The sequence below is a fragment of the Physella acuta genome, unplaced genomic scaffold (assembly GCF_028476545.2).
Source record: "Physella acuta isolate Inbredline_101_S28 unplaced genomic scaffold, ASM2847654v3 ptg000519l, whole genome shotgun sequence".
NCBI classification, from domain to species: domain Eukaryota; kingdom Metazoa; phylum Mollusca; class Gastropoda; family Physidae; genus Physella; species Physella acuta.
Window position 1 is genome coordinate 760,957 of NW_026732038.1, and position 20,650 is coordinate 781,606.

The 20,650-nt window shown below is 41.3% G+C and overlaps 1 protein-coding gene across 4 annotated transcripts in view; it reads right to left on the reverse strand.

Moving 5' to 3' along the window:
* LOC131945012 (rho family-interacting cell polarization regulator 2) overlaps positions 1-20,650 on the reverse strand; it is a 65,532-nt gene that overhangs the window by 13,795 nt on the left and 31,087 nt on the right. For 2 of the 4 annotated variants that reach the window (XM_059305957.1, XM_059305954.1), the window contains 3 exons: positions 6,364-6,868; positions 867-939; positions 144-167 (listed from right to left, as the gene is read on the reverse strand). In XM_059305957.1, coding sequence (XP_059161940.1) covers positions 144-167; positions 867-939; positions 6,364-6,854 — 588 coding nt within the window. In that variant the 5' untranslated portion in view covers positions 6,855-6,868. Of the gene's footprint in view, positions 1-143; positions 168-866; positions 940-6,363; positions 6,869-12,825; positions 13,039-20,650 lie in introns of those variants that run through there. The other 2 variants (XM_059305956.1, XM_059305955.1) reach the window with 2 other exon arrangements.

Genomic DNA, 20,650 nt, shown 5'->3' on the forward strand with positions numbered 1-20,650 from the left:
GGTCTCATATTTTCAGTTTGTGTAAGCCTTTAGGAAACACTCAAGACATTTTTAGTGCAACAAAGTATCAACACTCAGTGAATGTTACAACAGCAAGTGAAGACAACTCAGGGGCTCTACACAGCATGCTGGGAGTTATTTACCTTATCTGTTTCGTGTACTTTTCCCTAGGGATGGCAAGAAAACAATTGTCATTGCTTGTTTCCCTGGCTTGTGCCAACAAAAATGGAATGCATCCCATTTGACACAACATCAATCACAAAATGGATTATTATCTTTATTCTGATAAGCCAGTTTTTAAACCAGGCACGGACAAGAAATGTGGCAGTCCGCAGGTTGGGATTGAGCAAGAAAATGTTACCTGCATCAACAGATCACCTTTCTGTTACAAGGTGCTGCTGTGATATGTTACTGGTAAAATACTATCTTACAATTTGAGATGTTTTATTAAATAATACAATTAAAACATTACTAATTTACTAACTGTTCTGACATACAATTTATTGAATACAATCATTATTATTTTTTTTAAAGCAGGTGTAAGTTGATTAGAATTAAAAGCAAATTTTCTTAATTAAAAAGAATTAACAGCAGGGGGAGGTATTTCCTTGAAAGAACAGATTAAAGATGAAAATATTTCTCTTTTAGACAGTGGAAGCAAAGATTGATTATCCCAACACCTATTTAGTACACAAAGCCAGTTACTCTCTACCACTAGTATATGAAGCAAAAGTTTACCCTACAAAATACATCACCACTAGTTTAGTACTTGAAGCTATGGACTTAGTGTAGCCACTAGCAACCTACACCCCACCCATCAACAATGGACTAAATATCTGTGTCCTGTCCCTAGCCTGTCTACACACCTGTGCTGTAGAGGTCCCACTTTCACTTGCCATCAGCTGTGCAATATCTTCATGGGTTGCCTGAATAAACTCCCTGAAAAACAAAATAATAATAATAATATTAGCTGGGAATATCTAAACATTAAGTTCAGTGTTGGTCATCTTAAGGTACCAGTAATCTAAATATATTACGTTAGCTTATTCAATATATGTTAAAAAATAAGTATTAAAATCTCAGAAGGCTTCATTTGTATGTATTGCTAACCTACACATTTACAACTACAACTAAACTACAGTAAGTAAAACATTGTGTGGTTGTCCAATGGCTCTAGTGTTCTGCCACACAATCAAAGTGTGTATTCTATCACATCCACAGCCTCAGTATTTTAAAATCCACCATAGGGAGGAACCAATTGATTGATCTCAAATATATAATCACATTTTATTCCCTTAGTACCACATTTTATTCCCTTAGTACCACATTTAATTCCCTTATAATCACATTTAATTCCCTTAGTACCACATTTAATTCCACGATAACCACATTTAATCTCTCTGGGATCTCACTTAATCTGTCTAAGTGTTCCCAGCTGCCTTGGTGCCAGGGGTATTACAGCTTGTGGCAGATTGTTAGGGGAGGGGGGAAGGGGGTGGTTAGCTAAACTAACCCATTCTTCAATATTACAGCTTGTGGCAGATTGTTAGGGGATGGGGGAAGGGGGTGGTGAGCTGAACTAACCCATTCTTCAATACAGACACTTGTAAACAAAATCCAAGGCTTTCAGAACAAACTTTAAACAAATATAATTAGCAATAAACAAAATAGTGTTAAAATGTTTTATTAAATAAATAGTTTTAGAATTAAAAACAGCGCTTATAAATGTTAGACTGAAACAGAGAAGCAGGAATGAAAAAGGGGGATAATTATGAAAGACAATTATTTCCCCTGACCAACGCTGAATATCCAGTTTAAAAAAAAAACGTTTCTTTGAGGCTTCATAAACTTCTTAAGGTGGAACAAGGGAAAACCATCAATGTCAAATCAAAGCCACTTACTCCCAAAAACTCTTTTTTATGGAGATTAAGACCGTATGACAGAGAAAGAACAATTAAGTATAGTTTCATCAAGATGCCGAGTTATGCCCCCTGTCCACAGGAGGAATATGCGTCTAAAGAGAAACCGCTTTCATATATTTCCATCATGTTATCTTTATCTTCTGTACGTAAAAATACTTTGATATGGTTGTACAGGGTTGACGTGAAACGTGTTGCAGCTGGAGCACGTCAATAAGCGGATTAAAGGCGGGGCTTCAAGGTCAAAAGGTCAATCAGAAACAACTGGTGAAACGGAAAAAAAAAAAGATAATTTACAACTGATCCATATGTTATCTAGATATGATTCATTCCATGAATTAATTGGGAATGGCGTTACAATTGACTTTTTTTTAAAGGTCTGTAAAATAATTATTTTTTTAAAGCTACTATTTAAATATGCGTAAAATTTTCTTTTGAAATTCACAGCTTAAAAAAAATGAAGCAAATAGGTTAAACTAGACAGGTAACCATGGTAACAAAGCCTGAACACACAACTCTCATTGAAACCAGTTTTTATCGGCGCTGCTATAATGGCTTTAAAAAAACTACATGGACGCCGTCACGCGCTACGTGGTACAGAACTGCCAGCAGACGACCAGGTCAATGAACTCTCTTCACCCGAGCTTTCACACATCAGCAAGTAGGCAAAAACTACCACCACTAGAGCTACCAGCATTAAAACTACCAGCATTAAAACTACCAGCATTAAAACTACCAGCATTAAAACTACCACCATTAAAACTACCAGCACTAGCTTAGGTACCACCACAAAAATATCGAAGAACTGTACCCACCCCCTTACCAACCAGCTAATATCGAAACTTAATCGTTCTGAGGGGTTGGGGGGAGGGTGGGTGGCGGGTGGGGATTACGTGACCACACTAGTTCTGAGGGGTTGGGGGTGGGTGGGTGGGAATTAAGTGACCACACTATTGGGGCAGGGTGGGTGGGCATTACGCGACCATACTAGACGGGGGTGGGTGGGTGGGCATTACGTGACCACACTATTGGGGCAGGGTGGGTGGGCATTACGCGACCATACTAGACGGGGGTGGGTGGGTGGGCATTACGTGACCACACTATTGGGGCAGGGTGGGTGGGCATTACGCGACCATACTAGACGGGGGAGGGTGGGTGGGGATTACGTGACCACACAATCCGATCCATTACAAGCGTGGAAACCTGACCTGTCAACAATCATTAATTACAGCCACAGCGTTACGTAACATGCTATCTGTAACTCATTATGTACAGGCTATTGCGTACTTAACTAAGGGGGAGAAATAAACACACAGAAAACATACTGGGATAAAGTGGTAGGTACATAACATCCTACGTTAACTACAACCACTAGACCGAGAACCCACTAGGATAAACGAAGTTGGCCTAACTAAGGCAAGCTAACCGTACGGTGGACGTCAATCCAGCTAAAGATACAAAGTGCCACTTTACCGATGCTCAGTGCAACTGTCAACGATGCTCCGTGCTACTGGCAGATGCCCCGTGTTACTCTCATCGATACCCCGTTCTGCTGTCAGCAGTTAGTACCTTGTGCTACTGTAAGCAGTTAGTACCTTGTGCTACTGTAAGCAGTTAGTACCTTGTGCTACTGTAAGCAGTTAGTATCTTTTGCTACTGTCTCGGTAAAGGCTTTGTCAATGTCACATTAAACGCTATCAATGTCTATGGCGAATAGATCTACTGTGTTGAAAACGTGTACAAAATTGTGGACGAATACTGAGTGAACTAAATGTGAGTTGAAAGAAGTATCGCAAATAAAACAGCACCAGCCCATTAAGACAAGACTAGCGACACTGCGCATCAGGGATAAAACGGACCATACCGACAATAAGACAAGACAAGTGACAATGTTACAACGGACCATACACTCACTAAAGACAAGAGGTGTGTGGCAAACTCCCATCTACAAGCCAGTGTTTGTGCCAGGTTTGTCTTGCTCTGCTAGTGATTGAGTTTGGATTAAAACAAAACGCTTTGTTTACGGGGCTAGAAGGTCAAGGTCACCAAAAACGAAGGCAGGTCACCTGAATAGACGGCAAACCTGTTCGATCTGCATTGTGTGGCGACAGGTGGCAGCTTTGGCTACCTGGATGGCAGGGCTTTACAACACCCAGCACACGGCCACAATGGCAGGGCTTTACAACACCCAGCACACGGCCACAATGAGAAACTAGACGAAAGTCAAATGTTCATGAGAAATTAGACGAAAGTCAAATGTTCATGAGAAATTAGACGAAAGTCAAATGTTCATGTGAAACTAAATGAAAGTCAAATGTTCATGAGAAATTAGATGAAAGTCAAATGTTTATGAGAAACTAGACGAAAGTCAAAAGCTCATGAGAAACTAGATGAAAGGCAAATGTTCATGAGAAAATAGATGAAAGTCAAATGTTCATGAGAAACTAGACGGAAATCAAACGTTCATGAGAAACTAAATATACCCGAGAAAATGAAAGTCGGCTGTCCATAGATTCAGAATATAAAGCACGCCACTGTCCAGAACAAGTAGTTTGTGGTTGGGAGGGGGGGGGGGGGGTGTGTGCTCTGTTGACCCCTAACAAACATTTGAGAAGAAAACAAATCAGACATCACAGACGAGCGTCAAACAACGGGCACCTCGCTAACATCAGAGGGGATGTTTGCCTACAATAATGCCAACATAACCCACGGTACTGGGACGGTTAACCGCACGTCATCGTCACGGTAGAGTCACGGACATTTCTTAGCTCACTTCCACGGCTGTCAATAAAATGTCAACTGTCACATTGTCTTACACATGTCACAGTATAAAATACGTAGACATTTAGAATGAAAACAGCCGCTGTTTTTTGTACACTATTTTAAAAACACTGACCCATTTCCAGCGTTATGATATATATATATTATGATATATATATATATATATATATATATATATATATATATATATATATATATATATATATATATATCAAACAGTAAGGACAGCAAGATTAAAGAAACAATCCAAACTGTCGTAAAATTGGCGCCATCTTTAATTCATCATATAAAGAGCTCAAGGCCGTCGTCGAGAGCTGAGTGTAAATAATTGACTGCTAGGCCTAATGACGGCAGGGCATGTGGGATTTAGAGGACAGTTTTCATAGGTGTGGACACAAGGCTAGCCAGAGGTCAGCTCATCTATCTGGTGTATGACGGCAGGGCATGTGGGATTTAGAGGACAGTTTTCATAGGTGTGGACACAAGGCTAGCCAGAGGTCAGCTCATCTATCTGGTGTATGACGGCAGGGCATGTGGGATTTAGAGGACAGTTTTCATAGGTGTGGACACAAGGCTAGCCGCTAGCCAGAGGTCAGCTCATCAATCTGGTGTATGAGTAGTCGGGTCCATCAATGAGTGAATGTCTTGGGTTTGGTCTGTCTATAGTGTAGTCAGTGTGCGAGTGGAACTATGTGTATGTGTTGAGTGTGTGTAGTAGGGTGGGACTAGTTGGGAAAAGGTTAGCTTGTGTTGATAGAACTATAGAACCAATTGTAGGAGGAGAGCCACAGTATTGACCAACATGTCAGCACTAAAAGACGATCGATCTATGGGGACGGGTGAATACACAAGACTTTCTATAGTAATCAGTGGATGTGGGTGACAGAAAACATAATTGTAGGCGTGAGGAAGCCACGAATGGGCTGTCATTTGTGTGACCTCCGACCTTTCGTTCTCGAGACGATGATGACGTCCAGAGCGCGGCCTACGTGAACCAATCAATCGCCAGCTAACGCGGGTCTGTTTAAGTCGTCATTATGCTGTCGTCTTCTGTCGAGTCCACTTCATTACATGAATGAAAATGTACCCCCTTCCCCCCTTACACGTCCAACTTCTCCCAGAAAAGAAAAAGCGAAATAAAAAACTAGCATGTACTAGTAGGACTAGCAACAGACTGAATGTGTACAAATGGGAACTGAAAGTTTTGTTAGGTTGAAGGTTCTGATACATGCCGTAAAACAATACAAGACAAGCTGTATGTTGCAAATGGGATCTAGAGATCTATGTGTGTGTATGGCCAGTGAAATACACCGTGCGTGGAAACAACAAACCATTCGCTTCAGTGGGTTCGGCTGTTAACACTTAACGCATTTCATCTTAGACATTTAGTGCAGTGACCGAACGGGGTTTAATAGGTGAGGGAAAGAAACGAGTTTTCATACACACAAATGGTATTCCTATTGCATTGGAACCATTTTAAAGAAGGATTTTTTTTTAAAAGTCCTGGATGAAAGTAGGGAAAAATACAAAAACTTGTCAATCTGACAGATGAGTTTATTTGTGTCATCTGGGATGTTATGGGCTATTGACTTCAAGGAGGAGAGGGCTACAAGAGTTGATTTGTTTTTAAATGTCCATAATATAACATTAATACGTCACTCACCCGATGCCCTTCTTGACGCTGTCAAACACCATCAACGCTCTGCTCGGCCTGGGGACTTTGGGAACTTTGGGCGACTTCTTGAAGGCTTTAGACCCGAGCTGTGGCTTGGCGTACACCCGAGGACTCCTCTTGACCGTGTCGCCCAGCACTGTGGGGGCCGAGGAGCCCGAACAGTTGGAGCCGATAGAGACGCCGCCAAACGAGTGGCTCCTGGAGACGGGGGCGCCCGCCCGGCCCGGCGCCTCACGTAAAGACATGATGTTGCTAGTGCTGCAGCTGAGCAGGCGTGTCTGCTGGAGGTGGTGGTTGTGGTTGCCGACACCTTTGGTGGTGTTGTGGTTGCCGACACCTTTGGTGTTGTTGTTCTTGCTGAGGTAGAAGCCCTGCAGGCTGGGGCTGCTGGTGCTGCTGGTGCTGCGGCTGATGAAGCCGGTGGTGCTGGGGGTGCGGAGGTCAGCACCACGGTGCGGCGTGTACAGGAGACGGGTCATCGAGCCTGTCGTGTCTGGGGGAAATGAAAAACACAATGAGAAATAATAGCAGGCTAGTGCATTTAAGTTCTGGTACCTTGTGTATTTCTTATACAGGTGGTTTGAAAAGAAACAAAACCAGTTTACAAGTTATTTGAAGCTATTATGCTATATAGATGATGTGTAAAGAAACATGAATACATGCTGTATCAGATTACAGTAATACATCGAATATCAAGAAGATTTCGATACCACTTTTCCCACATACAATACAGTAAGGTATTTTAAAAATGCATAGGGTTTAAATATTAACCGGCGCCCTAATATCAACCAAGACCTGCTATTTTCAAAGATAAAAACCACGGGATGGGGAAGAAAATGATGGGATGTTAGGCTAAACAATGTATCGATCGCCTATAGATTTGTGTTCACCTGTCATTATTTGTGTTGACGTGATGTTGGCTGACCTGAAGCGACAAAGTCGTGCAGCATGTAACGATTTGCTCACACGGTGGGCGTCGGCTGGTAGGTGCACGCTATGGGTGGGGCAGGCTGGATAGCCGCCCTGGTGTGGGTAGGGTTGGTTAGTTTAACCGCACTGGTGTGGGTAGGGTTGGTTAGTTTAACCACTGTGGTGTGGGTAGGGTTGGTTAGTTTAACCGCCCTAGTGTGGGTAGGGTTGGTTAGTTTAACCGCCCTGGTGTGGGGAGGGTTGGTTAGTTTAACCGCCCTAGTGTGGGTAGGGTTGGTTAGTTTAACCGCCCTGGTGTGGGGAGGGTTGGTTAGTTTAACCGCCCTGGTGTGGGGAGGGGTTGGTTAGTTTAACCGCCCTGGTGTGGGGAGGGTTGGTTAGTTTAACCGCCCTGGTGTGGGGAGGGTTGGTTAGTTTAACCGCCCTGGTGTGGGGAGGGTTGGTTAGTTTAACCGCCCTGGTGTGGGGAGGGTTGGTTAGTTTAACCGCCCTGGTGTGGGGAGGGTTGGTTAGTTTAACCGCCCTAGTGTGGGGAGGGTTGGTTAGTTTAACCGCCCTGGTGTGGGGAGGGTTGGTTAGTTTTACCGCCCTGGTGTGGGGAGGGTTGGTTAGTTTAACCGCCCTGGTGTGGGGAGGGTTGGTTAGGTTAACTGCCCTGGTGTGGGTAGGGTCGGTTAGTTTAACCGCCCTGGTGTGGGTAGGACTAGTTAGAACACACCTAGATACATCTGTATGTATGTGGTGTGGGGAAGGGGAGAGATCAAAGCCCCGGGCTAATCGCGGCATGCTGACAACGGACAGGTAGAACAGGGCGGGGTTGACATGCAGGGCGATTGTTTCAAGCTGAAGGTGTACAGGCCCAGGTGATTGGAGGTGGGAGGGCAGGGGGAAAGGTGTGTAGCGCTGGGGGGGGGGGGGGGGGGTCAAAGGTGTGTGTGGGGTTGGGAGGGGGGGGGGGGTAAAGTGCGTGGGGGTTGGGGGGGGGCAGATAATCTCTAGAATAAATCTGTTATTTCTAAAAAAATAAAAAAAAGCCAACGTTTTCACAAGTGACAAAGCTTACAGTTTGCTGCAGCACTGTTTTAAAGTCAGACATTAAGTCTATTCTGATCTCGAGATTCATATAATTACATACACTCGTGAGGGAGACGATCGATGGACACACACAAGCCACGCATTTATTTTTAACAACTGACGGGGGGGGGGGGGGGGAGTGAGACAAGTTGCAGTAAAGTACCAGGTAACCAACCTTAAACATACCACACTATTGTCTAGCTAAGTTCATTAACACACAAAAAGTAACTGTCTATGGACCAAAATACGTTAGGTAACAATGTCCCTCTAAAGACTATTACACGTTAAGTAACAATAACTCTACTAGTCTATAGAGTAAAAGAAAAACGTAACACTGGACCTACGAGCCTCTGAATAAACTAAAAGAGAAGGCGGTGTTTTTTTTAATGAACTCGATCAGCCTGTATGCTAATTAAGGGGAACAGGGCAGCCTTCGCTGAGTGCATGGTAAATCAGGACTGGCTATTCTCAGTTGGACATGTGTGTGTGTGAGGTTCAAGCAAACATCACTGGTCAGCTTAGTGGGTCCAGGCTATCTCAAGCTTCGGCTCTCTTTGTGGACAGTCGGCCGTAGGCAAGCAGTAACCAAGCCAAAACCAATTTACAGGTCATTTTGTATGGTTGTTAGAGTGGGTTTTTTTTTTTTAAGTGTACAGAAGCATTTTAGAATTGAGTAGTCTTTAAAGTACGAGATTGTAGCTTAGATCTGTCGCAACCTGGTAGATCTAAGTAAAACATTTGTAAACATCTAGCTTTTATTCTGCTACTCCATACTGTAGACATTATTTGACATGAAACACGACATTGCGTGTTTAGGGAAAACTAAAACAGAATGGGTTATCTCCCCTTGAGTGTCTATCTCGACAGGTACGGTACGTGCTATACAACCAACACGACGCTGTAATAAGGCAGAACGACCAGGGCGCGCCCTACGGGGAACTGGATCACCACGGCTTTGAAAGCAGCTTATGGGGTTAATTACAGGGGAGCTTAAGTCACCTCATCCGATTGTTGCCTTTTGTCGCCTGCTGGTCTAGGTTACTCATATTTTGATGTGCAGATCACTCGTATGTTGATGTGCAGTTGCACACAGACCAGGGGTTAGCCCTCTATCATTATAAACCAGAGATTACCCCTGTACCTGTCATTATAAGCAAAGCTCCTATACCTGTCATTATAAAGCTACACATTACCCTGGTATTAAAAACCCAGAAGTTAACGTCTTTACCTGCCTGCCATTAGCCTAGTGTACATACACACATGTTCTAAAATCCAAACTCAAGAGACAGTCATGGTGAAGAGATGTCATTAAGGGTGCATTTATATAAAGAAAGAAGCTCCTATACCTGTCATTATAAAGCTACACATTACCCTGGTATTAAAAACCCAGAAGTTAACGTCTTTACCTGCCTGCCATTAGCCTAGTGTACATACACACATGTTCTAAAATCCAAACTCAAGAGACAGTCATGGTGAAGAGATGTCATTAAGGGTGCATTTATATAAAGAAAGAAAAATCATATAGAATACCAACGTCTAATTAGCTTGCTAATAAATGCCAAGATAGTCATTAACGTCAGCAAATAGATGGTGTTGTATAGCTTGAAACAGAGGCTTTTGTAAGGGCGGTAGAACGCAACAGGAAAGACATTTAACTAGTAGAGAAGAATAGCGTAATACATAGTTGCTGAAGTTAAGATTGGAGGCAGAGCTACTTCTGTTTCTTACGTGGACACATGTTTATTGTTGTGTTTTAAAAAACACCAGCCCAAAATATGTTTTTGTTCAAACTCAGTGGTCACATGTGACACGCCAGTGATCGAGTATTCACGAGTCGTTAGTTCAACCAACAGCCAACCTAAATAATGTCTACTAGACTTCAGTAACAGGTCAAGGATCAACAATAGTAATGGGTTTTTGTTGAAAGAACGATGTAGGGGAACCAAACACGGAACATGGGCAGGGCATGAAAGTTGCGGCATAATAGGGGAAACCAAACAGGGAACAGATGGACAGGGCATGAAAGTTGTGACAGAATAGGGGGAACCAAACAGGGAACAGATGGACAGGGCATGAAAGTTGTGACAGAATAGGGGGAACAACAGATGGGCAGGTCATGAGCTGGGGCAAGATGGGTGCAGCACTGAAACAACCAGTGTCAACACAAGTCCCCCGCACACCACACGAGTGTTGAATCTAGAGTTACACTGCATGCCCAGCTAATCCAGGCCGGCTAATCTCTGATGCACACAACACGCAGGCTATTTGAGCCGAGGATATTTTTATGTGACCTGCCGTGAATCGGTAATGGTCAGATATTTATAACGCAGGTTGGTATGCATACATGATGATGAGATACCTTAGCTAACACCACTAGGTAATGAACGCATATTTATACTTAAACTAACAAGAACGAACAGTGATCAAATATTATGAAAACGTTGACACGAACACATCATTAGCATATTTACAAATAGCATGGCACGTAAACGTAACGGCTAGAATGCTGAAACAGCAACGCTTTAAAAATGAACATGAAACAATTTTGATTGCTAGCTAACAGTGAGATTGGAGCTATCTGTAACAATATAATATTTCGTCAAATGATCAAATTATGCGCTGATTTTACTTGGAACAAGGTCTTCACAAACGTTAAACATTATTTTTAAATAAGCAGGATTAACCTCCCTTCAATTTTGGATATCTGTATTTTATTTTACCAACAGCCATGTTGTTTTGATGATTGTAATGAGATATTTGTATTAGGGGTCATCCATTTATGACGTCCACACGCGGGGGGGGGGGGGGGGGGGGCCGAAAAAAACTGACTGGACGCATATGGACTTGTATAAGGGAAAAAGTGGATTTTTGTGGACGGGGAGGGGGGGGGGGGGTCCAAAATCCAAAAAAATTGTGGACGTCATAAATGGATGACCCCTTAGAATCAATCAAGGGGACACTTGATTGCCGCATGATCTAGTGAATTCTAGTGGGTGATGTAGGAAATAACAGCCGCGCGGCGATTGGTCAGTAGACGAAGAAAGAAAAACTGGGTAGAGAATCCCCAGTGAAGTGAACGGTTTAAAACTGTTGAAAGAAACGCCAGGGGTTAAGGTAAAAACGACCAGGAACTGGTTGACACTCGTGTCCAGCTCGTGCGCTGACCAACACAGCGTCCCGTGGCGACACACATGGGCCTAGACTACACAGCCCGGATCAACATGTTCAGTCACTGGTCAATCGTGGAACATAAGATGACCACAACTAATTGGATAGTTAAGCGTGAAGGTCGTGGTCAGAGAAAAGGAAACAGCCGTACACAGATATTAATAGATTTTAAGACACTGCTGTAGTCAGTCACGTGACTGCTGCTACAAGATTCAAGGCCGCACATTTCCTGCACTAGAACGTTCTATAACTAGATAGCGAGGGATGGCACTGTTAGATTCACAGTTACCAGGTACACATACAGATCGATGAGGCAAAGATCAATGCACCAGCCTTATAGCCGGACCTGGGCCAGTTCAATAATAAATAACCCCACCTGTCATACCGTACAACTCACCTGAATTATTTATAAACTTTTTTTTTTACCGAGTGACGACGTGTATATACCAACAACTCTAGCTAAACGGTCACAGTGTCTAAATCCTTACAGAAACTAATAGTAGATATTTTTAACACCAAAAGTAGAAGCTGTGTAGAAGCTAGAACTGGCTCCCAACACCAAGCTAGCCCATAGTGTAAGAAGAGTGTCTAACTAAACCCTCAAGTAAGCTGATAAACTGATCACTTAACATCAACATCTAGCTCTGTATAGAATCTAGACCTGGCCCCCAACATCTAGCAAGCATCCACCTGATCAGAATAAAATATACAATAACACATCCCATATTCATATACCACGATTTGTATTTTTACTGAAATCACAAGGGTACTGCCCCCCCCCCCCCCCTCCCATTAGCTAGCTACCTAGAAATAAATTGTGTAAAAATGTGTGTGTCGAGTATTATAATATTGATCGGGCAGTTCGATCTTTCTATATCCAATAACCAAACAGACCGGTAAACAACGTACAGGCGGCCCATGTGTTATGGGTTGACACATGACACGCCGAGCCTCGGCTAAACGCGTACACCAATACAATACTCATTATTTTATTTGTCTTTTTTTTTTTTTGTTTCCTAGCAACGTAAACATTCACCAGTTAGTTACATACTTACGATTAAACATAACACTAAACAGTTCCTTTAAAAAACCCCACTAAAATAAGTAGCCTAGCTGTATAATTTAATATAGACTATGCCTATAGATAGATCTAACACATTAAATGTAAACATGCTACCTATTGGTACTATCCTGTTAAGGCCGCTAATCACTTTTAATAAATGCTAAGACTATACTTAAACTAAACACTTAGAATCTAGTCTATATTAAAATACATACTGTCAGTCAATGAAAAACGTAAATAAACTTCGCTTTAAAATATTCACACGCATGAACTATATGTAGATCTATATCCGTGTGAATCCTGTCGTCTGCTAGATACAACTGAAGACCCCGGGTGTGGCCGAGACCCTCTTATACCGAAGTAAACACGGCAGGCTAAAAATACACGTCTTCATTCATAAGGCATGCCACATGCATGACTGTTTAGAGAACACCCGGGCCATTGTCGCCTTTCAATTCCGACGCAAACAATGGCTGTAGCGGGCATGCGCAGCGCGCGGCGGCGCGGAACGAAGGATTGGCGGGTGTATTCGTAGTGGTTCGTGATAGATATTGAGATCGATATTTTATCTAAACTTGTGAACGATTTTTTTTCTATAAATAATAAAATATACATAATTAAAGAATGTATAAGATTTAAAATACGTTAAAATATAAAATAAAAGTAAAGATACAAAAAGTGTTAAAATTTTGTTTCAGAACACATATTTTAATATTTTTTTTTAAATGTGCAAGTGTAACAATAAAAGTAACAACAATACGTTTGATGTAAAAACAGGACATGTGCCTATAATATACCCCTCCCGCTAGACTTTTTTTTCAAAGCCTGCAGAGTCAAAAGACATACAAAGTCAATTTAAAACACCCGCTACTAACATTTGTATATATCTGCCATTATGTTAACCTATATATGATGCCACCGTATCCCTAAATATCACGATAAACTGACTAAATCGGTAGGCTGTTAAAGGTGTGTCGGAGAGACAGAGAATCGTGACACATTCGGTATCGATACACAAGCACGATAATCGGTGTCAGACGACAGACAGGTAAAATATATGTGGGTGCATATAAAAAACAAACGAATGACGACAAGGATTGACATAGAGACACGGACCACTGACACAGTATCGTGTTACCTGAATAGGTTGTCAACAGTTTATTTTGTGCCTGTGTAATCAATGCTACCGGACATGTCACAACAAGGTCTATTTATGGCCACAAGAATGTCGCCGGGGGTTAAAGGTCATCGTGTTTTCAATGCTGTCCCTCTAAAGGATGTTCAAGGCTACGGGTGGACATATTTTAGCTCACTTTTCTGTTATGGAGCACCAGCTATGTTCCCTCTAAGCTGCGCGGTTGCGCGGCCGCGCAGTAGTTTTTAACTGCCGCGCAGGCATTTTGTACACAACATATTCTTGTATAAGACTTTTAGAACACAGCGCACACAAAATGTACGCTGCACACGATATTTTTCCTCGTAGAGGGAACATAGGGCACTAGCCGGCCCTTGCGACACTTATAAGACTAGGATTACAAAACCACAATAATATAGTAAAGATAATATTGATGAGCTGTCATTTTTTTTTTAAAACCCATCATTACTAATTACAATACAAAAATTATTAAAAAAAACAAACTAAGCTCTACGGTCTAGACATAATCTGTTGTCTTCTAAAATAACAACCATAATTTATTACCACAAAAATATCTTGTGCCTTTCATGCCCACGACATGGGACAAATAAAGTAAAGTTCATCTGTTTCAATGACCTCGGTATACAGGTGAACAGTGTTCCCTCTAAGCTGCGCGGCTGCGCGGCCGCGCAGTACTTTCAAATGTGCCGCGCAGACATTTTCTGACCCCGCGCACAGATTATCAGAACGTCGGGCTAGCCTGATTCACAAAAAAAAAATGTGGCCAGTGGTTTGAATTAAGCGACATTTTTATTGCCTGTTTTGTTAAACGAACAGTCTTTGTGTTTTGATGTATAAACAGAAACCAAGGGGTATAATTGATTTGGGGGGGGGGGGGGGTGACCTTGGTTGTCATACCACAGGTCCAGTTAATGACTTCACTCTAAACTGAGCGGGGCGGGTACCGATGTGATGTCTGGGTGACCCTCCCTCTGCTTGATTTAATGGTTTACTGACACCTAATACCGGAAAGGGATTGTGGCTACTAGCTGACCATGCAAGGTTTTATTTTCTATTGTCACTGCCCTCCCCCATCTCCCAACCCCCACCCACCTCCTGATACTAAGACGGTTTACCCAAATCAGATGTAAAATCTACTTTACTAAAGGTGGATGTCTTTTTTTCTGTTTGGTTTAAGGATTTATATACTATATATCCAATTCTTGGGATTATTACGTGCACCTGGATCGAACTGTTTCAGTATTCACAGACTGGTTAGGTAAATCAGGAATAAATGTCCACTACTGTGTGCTATTTGAAAATGTTGAAAAGAAAAATGTGTGTAACAAGCAGTACAACAATGTGGCACAAAAAAAAAGCGATAGATTCGTTTAAACTGGAATGGCTCAAAGTTATAGTAACAACCGATACGCCATATCATATAATGTTTCGGTTGAATTAGAAAGCATCTACGAATATTCAGATGAGATTGGACTGAAGTGTAAGTTCTGTGCTGCTACTACTTGTAACAAAACCAACATAAACAACGAATTGGTCACAGGAAAGCTCTGGGAATCATGGGCGCTTGACTACTGTAAACGTCAACTATTGTCTCTCGTTTACGTAGGAAATGTTGCGATTTCGTACAACAGCTCACATGGAACTGACCTTAAACGTCTGCTGGTTGAAACGTACATTGAGCGAGTTGGCGAAGTAAGAAATACGCCTTTGAGTTTTTTCAAGTAATTAACGAAGTTGTTGTAAAGAACATACTGACAGAACTTCGAGCAGCATCATTCCACACGCTTATAGTTGATGGCATATCAGTACATAAATGCTAATCCTTTATTTTAAATTTCGTCCAGTCAATTCTGTATTCTACAAAACCGTTTTTAGTGGAATAACTCAGCTTACTGTAAGTGATGCCTTAGCTCTGGAGACAGGCGTAACAGCACTACACTGAACATTAAAGCCAAGAAAAGTGTGAGTTAAACGAAAGAATCGACACAAGGCAAACCACACAGTACATACAATCAGTCTGCGAACATTTAAATGTTAGGTTTCCAGGAGATGAACTGCAGTTTTTGTCATCTTTTTTTATGCTACAGGTTTTAAAAAATATGCATTTGAGTTCGGCGTCAAAGATATCAAAGAACTGTGCGTAAAGTACAAAGACGGGTTACGTACAACAAATGATCAGTGAATTACCATCCAATACAATGACTTCAAATTTCGATAAAGTGAAAAACTCAAATCTGTTTCTGTAAATTATATGTCATAATATGCAAGATTTGTCAAAACAAATAACAAAATTTAGCTCACTGGCAAAGTTAAGTGACATTATTGTACCTTCCAAGCATGCAGTGCTGATTACGAACAAGGTTTTAGCCTTATTAACATAATAAAAGTGCAAGCACGAAATAGACTTGAAGCCACACATTTGGAGAATCTGATGCAAACTAAATTATATCTAAATGCTGGAGAGGATGTGGATTTAAACAAAGCATATTATTATAAGGTGTGGAAGCAATGCAAGGCTAGACGCGAGAAATTGCAATAAATGCCCCTGAAAGGTTAGCTAATATTTGTTTTTAAGTCAGCTTTATTAAATGTTGCATATGTTAAACTATTGCGTTTGTATTACCGTTATGGTATTATCATTATTACCATATGACTGTCTTACTTTAACATAGTAAGTCGACCATATAACTTGTTGTCTAAGTATAACTGAAAGTTTTTATTAGTTTTTTATTTATTTTGATGGTATTCGTATCTCCATTTAATTGCATACGTTTCATAAGTCACACACATTATACTATAAATTTATCAAAATGCATGCCTTCATTATTATGCTTAATTGCAAGACTAAAAATACATATTAACTTGCCCAAGTCATTTTTAGCACCGCGCACACAACATATTTTTTGCACACACACTCTTGGTCCTTAGAGGGAACATTGCAGGTGAATTGTTTCAATGACCTCGGTATACAGGTGAATTGTTTCAATGACCTGGGTATACAGGTGAATTGTTTCAATGACCTCGGTATACAGGTGAATTGTTTCAATTACCTAGGTATACAGGTGAATTGTTTCAATTACCTCTGTATACAGGTGAATTGTTTCAATGACCTGGGTATACAGGTGAATTGTTTCAATGACCTGGGTATACAGGTAAATTGTTTCAATGACCTGGGTATACAGGTGAATTGTTTCAATTACCTCTGTATACAGGTGAATTGTTTCAATGACCTGGGTATACAGGTGAATTGTTTCAATGACCTGGGTATACAGGTGAATTGTTTCAATGACCTAGGTATACAGGTGAATTGTTTCAATGACCTGGGTATACAGGTGAATTGTTTCAATGACCTCGGTATACAGGTGAATTGTTTCAATGACCTCGGTATACAGGTGAATTGTTTCAATGACCTCGGTATACAGGTGAATTGTTTCAATGACCTGGGTATACAGGTGAATTGTTTCAATGACCTAGGTATACAGGTGAATTGTTTCAATGACCTCGGTATACAGGTGAATTGTTTCAATGACCTGGGTATACAGGTGAATTGTTTCAATGACCATGGTATACAGGTGAATTGTTTCAATGACCTCGGTATACAGGTGAATTGTTTCAATGACCTCGGTATACAGGTGAATTGTTTCAATGACCATGGTATACAGGTGAATTGTTTCAATGACCTCGGTATACAGGTGAATTGTTTCAATGACCTCGGTATACAGGTGAATTGTTTCAATGACCTCGGTATACAGGTGAATTGTTTCAATGACCTCGGTATACAGGTGAATTGTTTCAATTACCTAGGTATACAGGTGAATTGTTTCAATGACCTCGGTATACAGGTGAATTGTTTCAATGACCTCGGTATACAGGTGAATTGTTTCAATGACCTCGGTATACAGGTGAATTGTTTCAATGACCTCGGTATACAGGTGAATTGTTTCAATTACCTAGGTATACAGGTGAATTGTTTCAATGACCTCAGTATACAGGTGAATTGTTTCAATGACCTGGGTATACAGGTGAATTGTTTCAATGACCTGGGTATACAGGTGAATTGTTTCAATGACCTGGGTATACAGGTGAATTGTTTCAATGACCTCGGTATACAGGTGAATTGTTTCAATGACCTCGGTATACAGGTGAATTGTTTCAATGACCTCGGTATACAGGTGAATTGTTTCAATGACCTCGGTATACAGGTGAATTGTTTCAATTACCTCTGTATACAGGTGAATTGTTTCAATGACCTGGGTATACAGGTGAATTGTTTCAATGACCTCGGTATACAGGTGAATTGTTTCAATGACCTGGGTATACAGGTGAATTGTTTCAATGACCTGGGTATACAGGTGAATTGTTTCAATGACCTGGGTATACAGGTGAATTGTTTCAATGACCTAGGTATACAGGTGAATTGTTTCAATGGCATCGGTATACAGGTGAATTGTTTCAATGACCATGGTATACAGGTGAATTGTTTCAATGACCTGGGTATACAGGTGAATTGTTTCAATGACCTCTGTATACAGGTGAATTGTTTCAATGACCTGGGTATACAGGTGAATTGTTTCAATGACCTGGGTATACAGGTAAATTGTTTCAATGACCTGGGTATACAGGTGAATTGTTTCAATTACCTCTGTATACAGGTGAATTGTTTCAATGACCTGGGTATACAGGTGAATTGTTTCAATGACCTGGGTATACAGGTGAATTGTTTCAATGACCTGGGTATACAGGTGAATTGTTGCATGACCTAGGTATACAGGTGAATTGTTTCAATGACCTAGGTATACAGGTGAATTGTTTCAATGACCTGGGTATACAGGTGAATTGTTGCATGACCTAGGTATACAGGTGAATTGTTTCAATGACCTAGGTATACAGGTGAATTGTTTCAATGGCATCGGTATACAGGTGAATTGTTTCAATGACCATGGTATACAGGTGAATTGTTTCAATGACCTGGGTATACAGGTGAATTGTTTCAATGACCTAGGTATACAGGTGAATTGTTTCAATGACCTAGGTATACAGGTGAATTGTTTCAATGACCATGGTATACAGGTGAATTGTTTCAATGACCTGGGTATACAGGTGAATTGTTTCAATGACCTGGGTATACAGGTGAATTGTTTCAATTACCTAGGTATACAGGTGAATTGTTTCAATGGCATCGGTATACAGGTGAATTGTTTCAATGACCATGGTATACAGGTGAATTGTTTCAATGACCATGGTATACAGGTGAATTGTTTCAATGACCTGGGTATACAGGTGAATTGTTTCAATGACCTCGGTATACAGGTGAATTGTTTCAATGACCTGGGTATACAGGTGAATTGTTTCAATGACCTAGGTATACAGGTGAATTGTTTCAATGACCTGGGTATACAGGTGAATTGTTTCAATGACCTCGGTATACAGGTGAATTGTTTCAATGACCTCGGTATACAGGTGAATTGTTTCAATGACCTCGGTATACAGGTGAATTGTTTCAATGACCTCGGTATACAGGTGAATTGTTTCAATGACCTCGGTATACAGGTGAATTGTTTCAATGACCTCGGTATACAGGTGAATTGTTTCAATGACCTCGGTATACAGGTGAATTGTTTCAATGACCTCGGTATACAGGTGAATTGTTTCAATTATCTAGGTATACAGGTGAATTGTTTCAATGACCTCGGTATACAGGTGAATAGTTGTGGCCAGCACTATGCCCTGCCGCCTTAGTTTACCTAACGTGAGTCTGGTACCCATCAGAGCTGGGTGGACTCAGGAACGTCCGACAAACTCGTGCCCGAGATCCGAGGACGAGACGTTCAGGGTAGCAGTCGTAAGCTCTACCACCCGACCACGCCGTTCCTCACAAATACACAGCCTACACTCTGTAGTTGTGTCTAGCTATGATACAGACTCAGCCTCAGGCGATGTGTATACACCCAGCCCGCCTACACCCGAGATTGATGCGACAGCTTCCATTACAAGCAACCATGTCTCCGTTGTAATGGAACACGATTCAATATTGTTGGGCAAGTTGACAAGAAGATAAGCGGATAGGGAAAACGTTCATATAAATGACACTGTGTAGGAGAGATGGGACACTACTCTGTTCACATCTATACAGGGAGGCAACTCGGCCCTTCAGAATGTTTTACATTTTTAATGTGATTTACCTAGACAGGTATTACATTTCAATGCGTTTAAGCTCATGTAAAATACACGCCCAGATAAAGAATTTGACAGCAGGATAAAAAATGGATATGCCTGGTATGTCATTTTATTTAGCGCACCAAAAATAATGCACTGTGTGCATCATCTGACTGGCACATTTAATGCATGAACTAACATAAGATATGCGGGATATAGCCGACCACAAGCATGATGAGACACAACATATGCAGTAAATAGCCCACCACAAGCATGATCTGACTGACACCGAATGCATGAGACACACCCCACAAATCTATGCCTGGCCATGAAGTCAGTCAACTATTTCCCACGATAATATGCATGTACCTAAGGTTGCGGTGATATTACCCAACCCAACAGGCCCTTGCCATTTCTCTACTACGCGTGTCCCAGTAAAATATTGCCTGCATAAGGATTTATAATAAGATGACCATTGTATACGCTACTATACCAGGGGTCGGCAACCTTTCGAAGCGTAAGAGCCAAAAGTTACAATTTTCAAAACTTCCCAAATTTTAAAAAGCCACTAACTTTTTTTTTTAAATTCAAGTATTTTATTTTTTGATTAAGATTATTAGTATTTGTGAAAGGAGCTGGAGAGCCGCATCTTGATATCGAAAGAGCCGCGTGAAGCTCGCGAGCCGCAGGTTGCCGACCCCTGTACTATACTCTTGTCCAAATTTTAC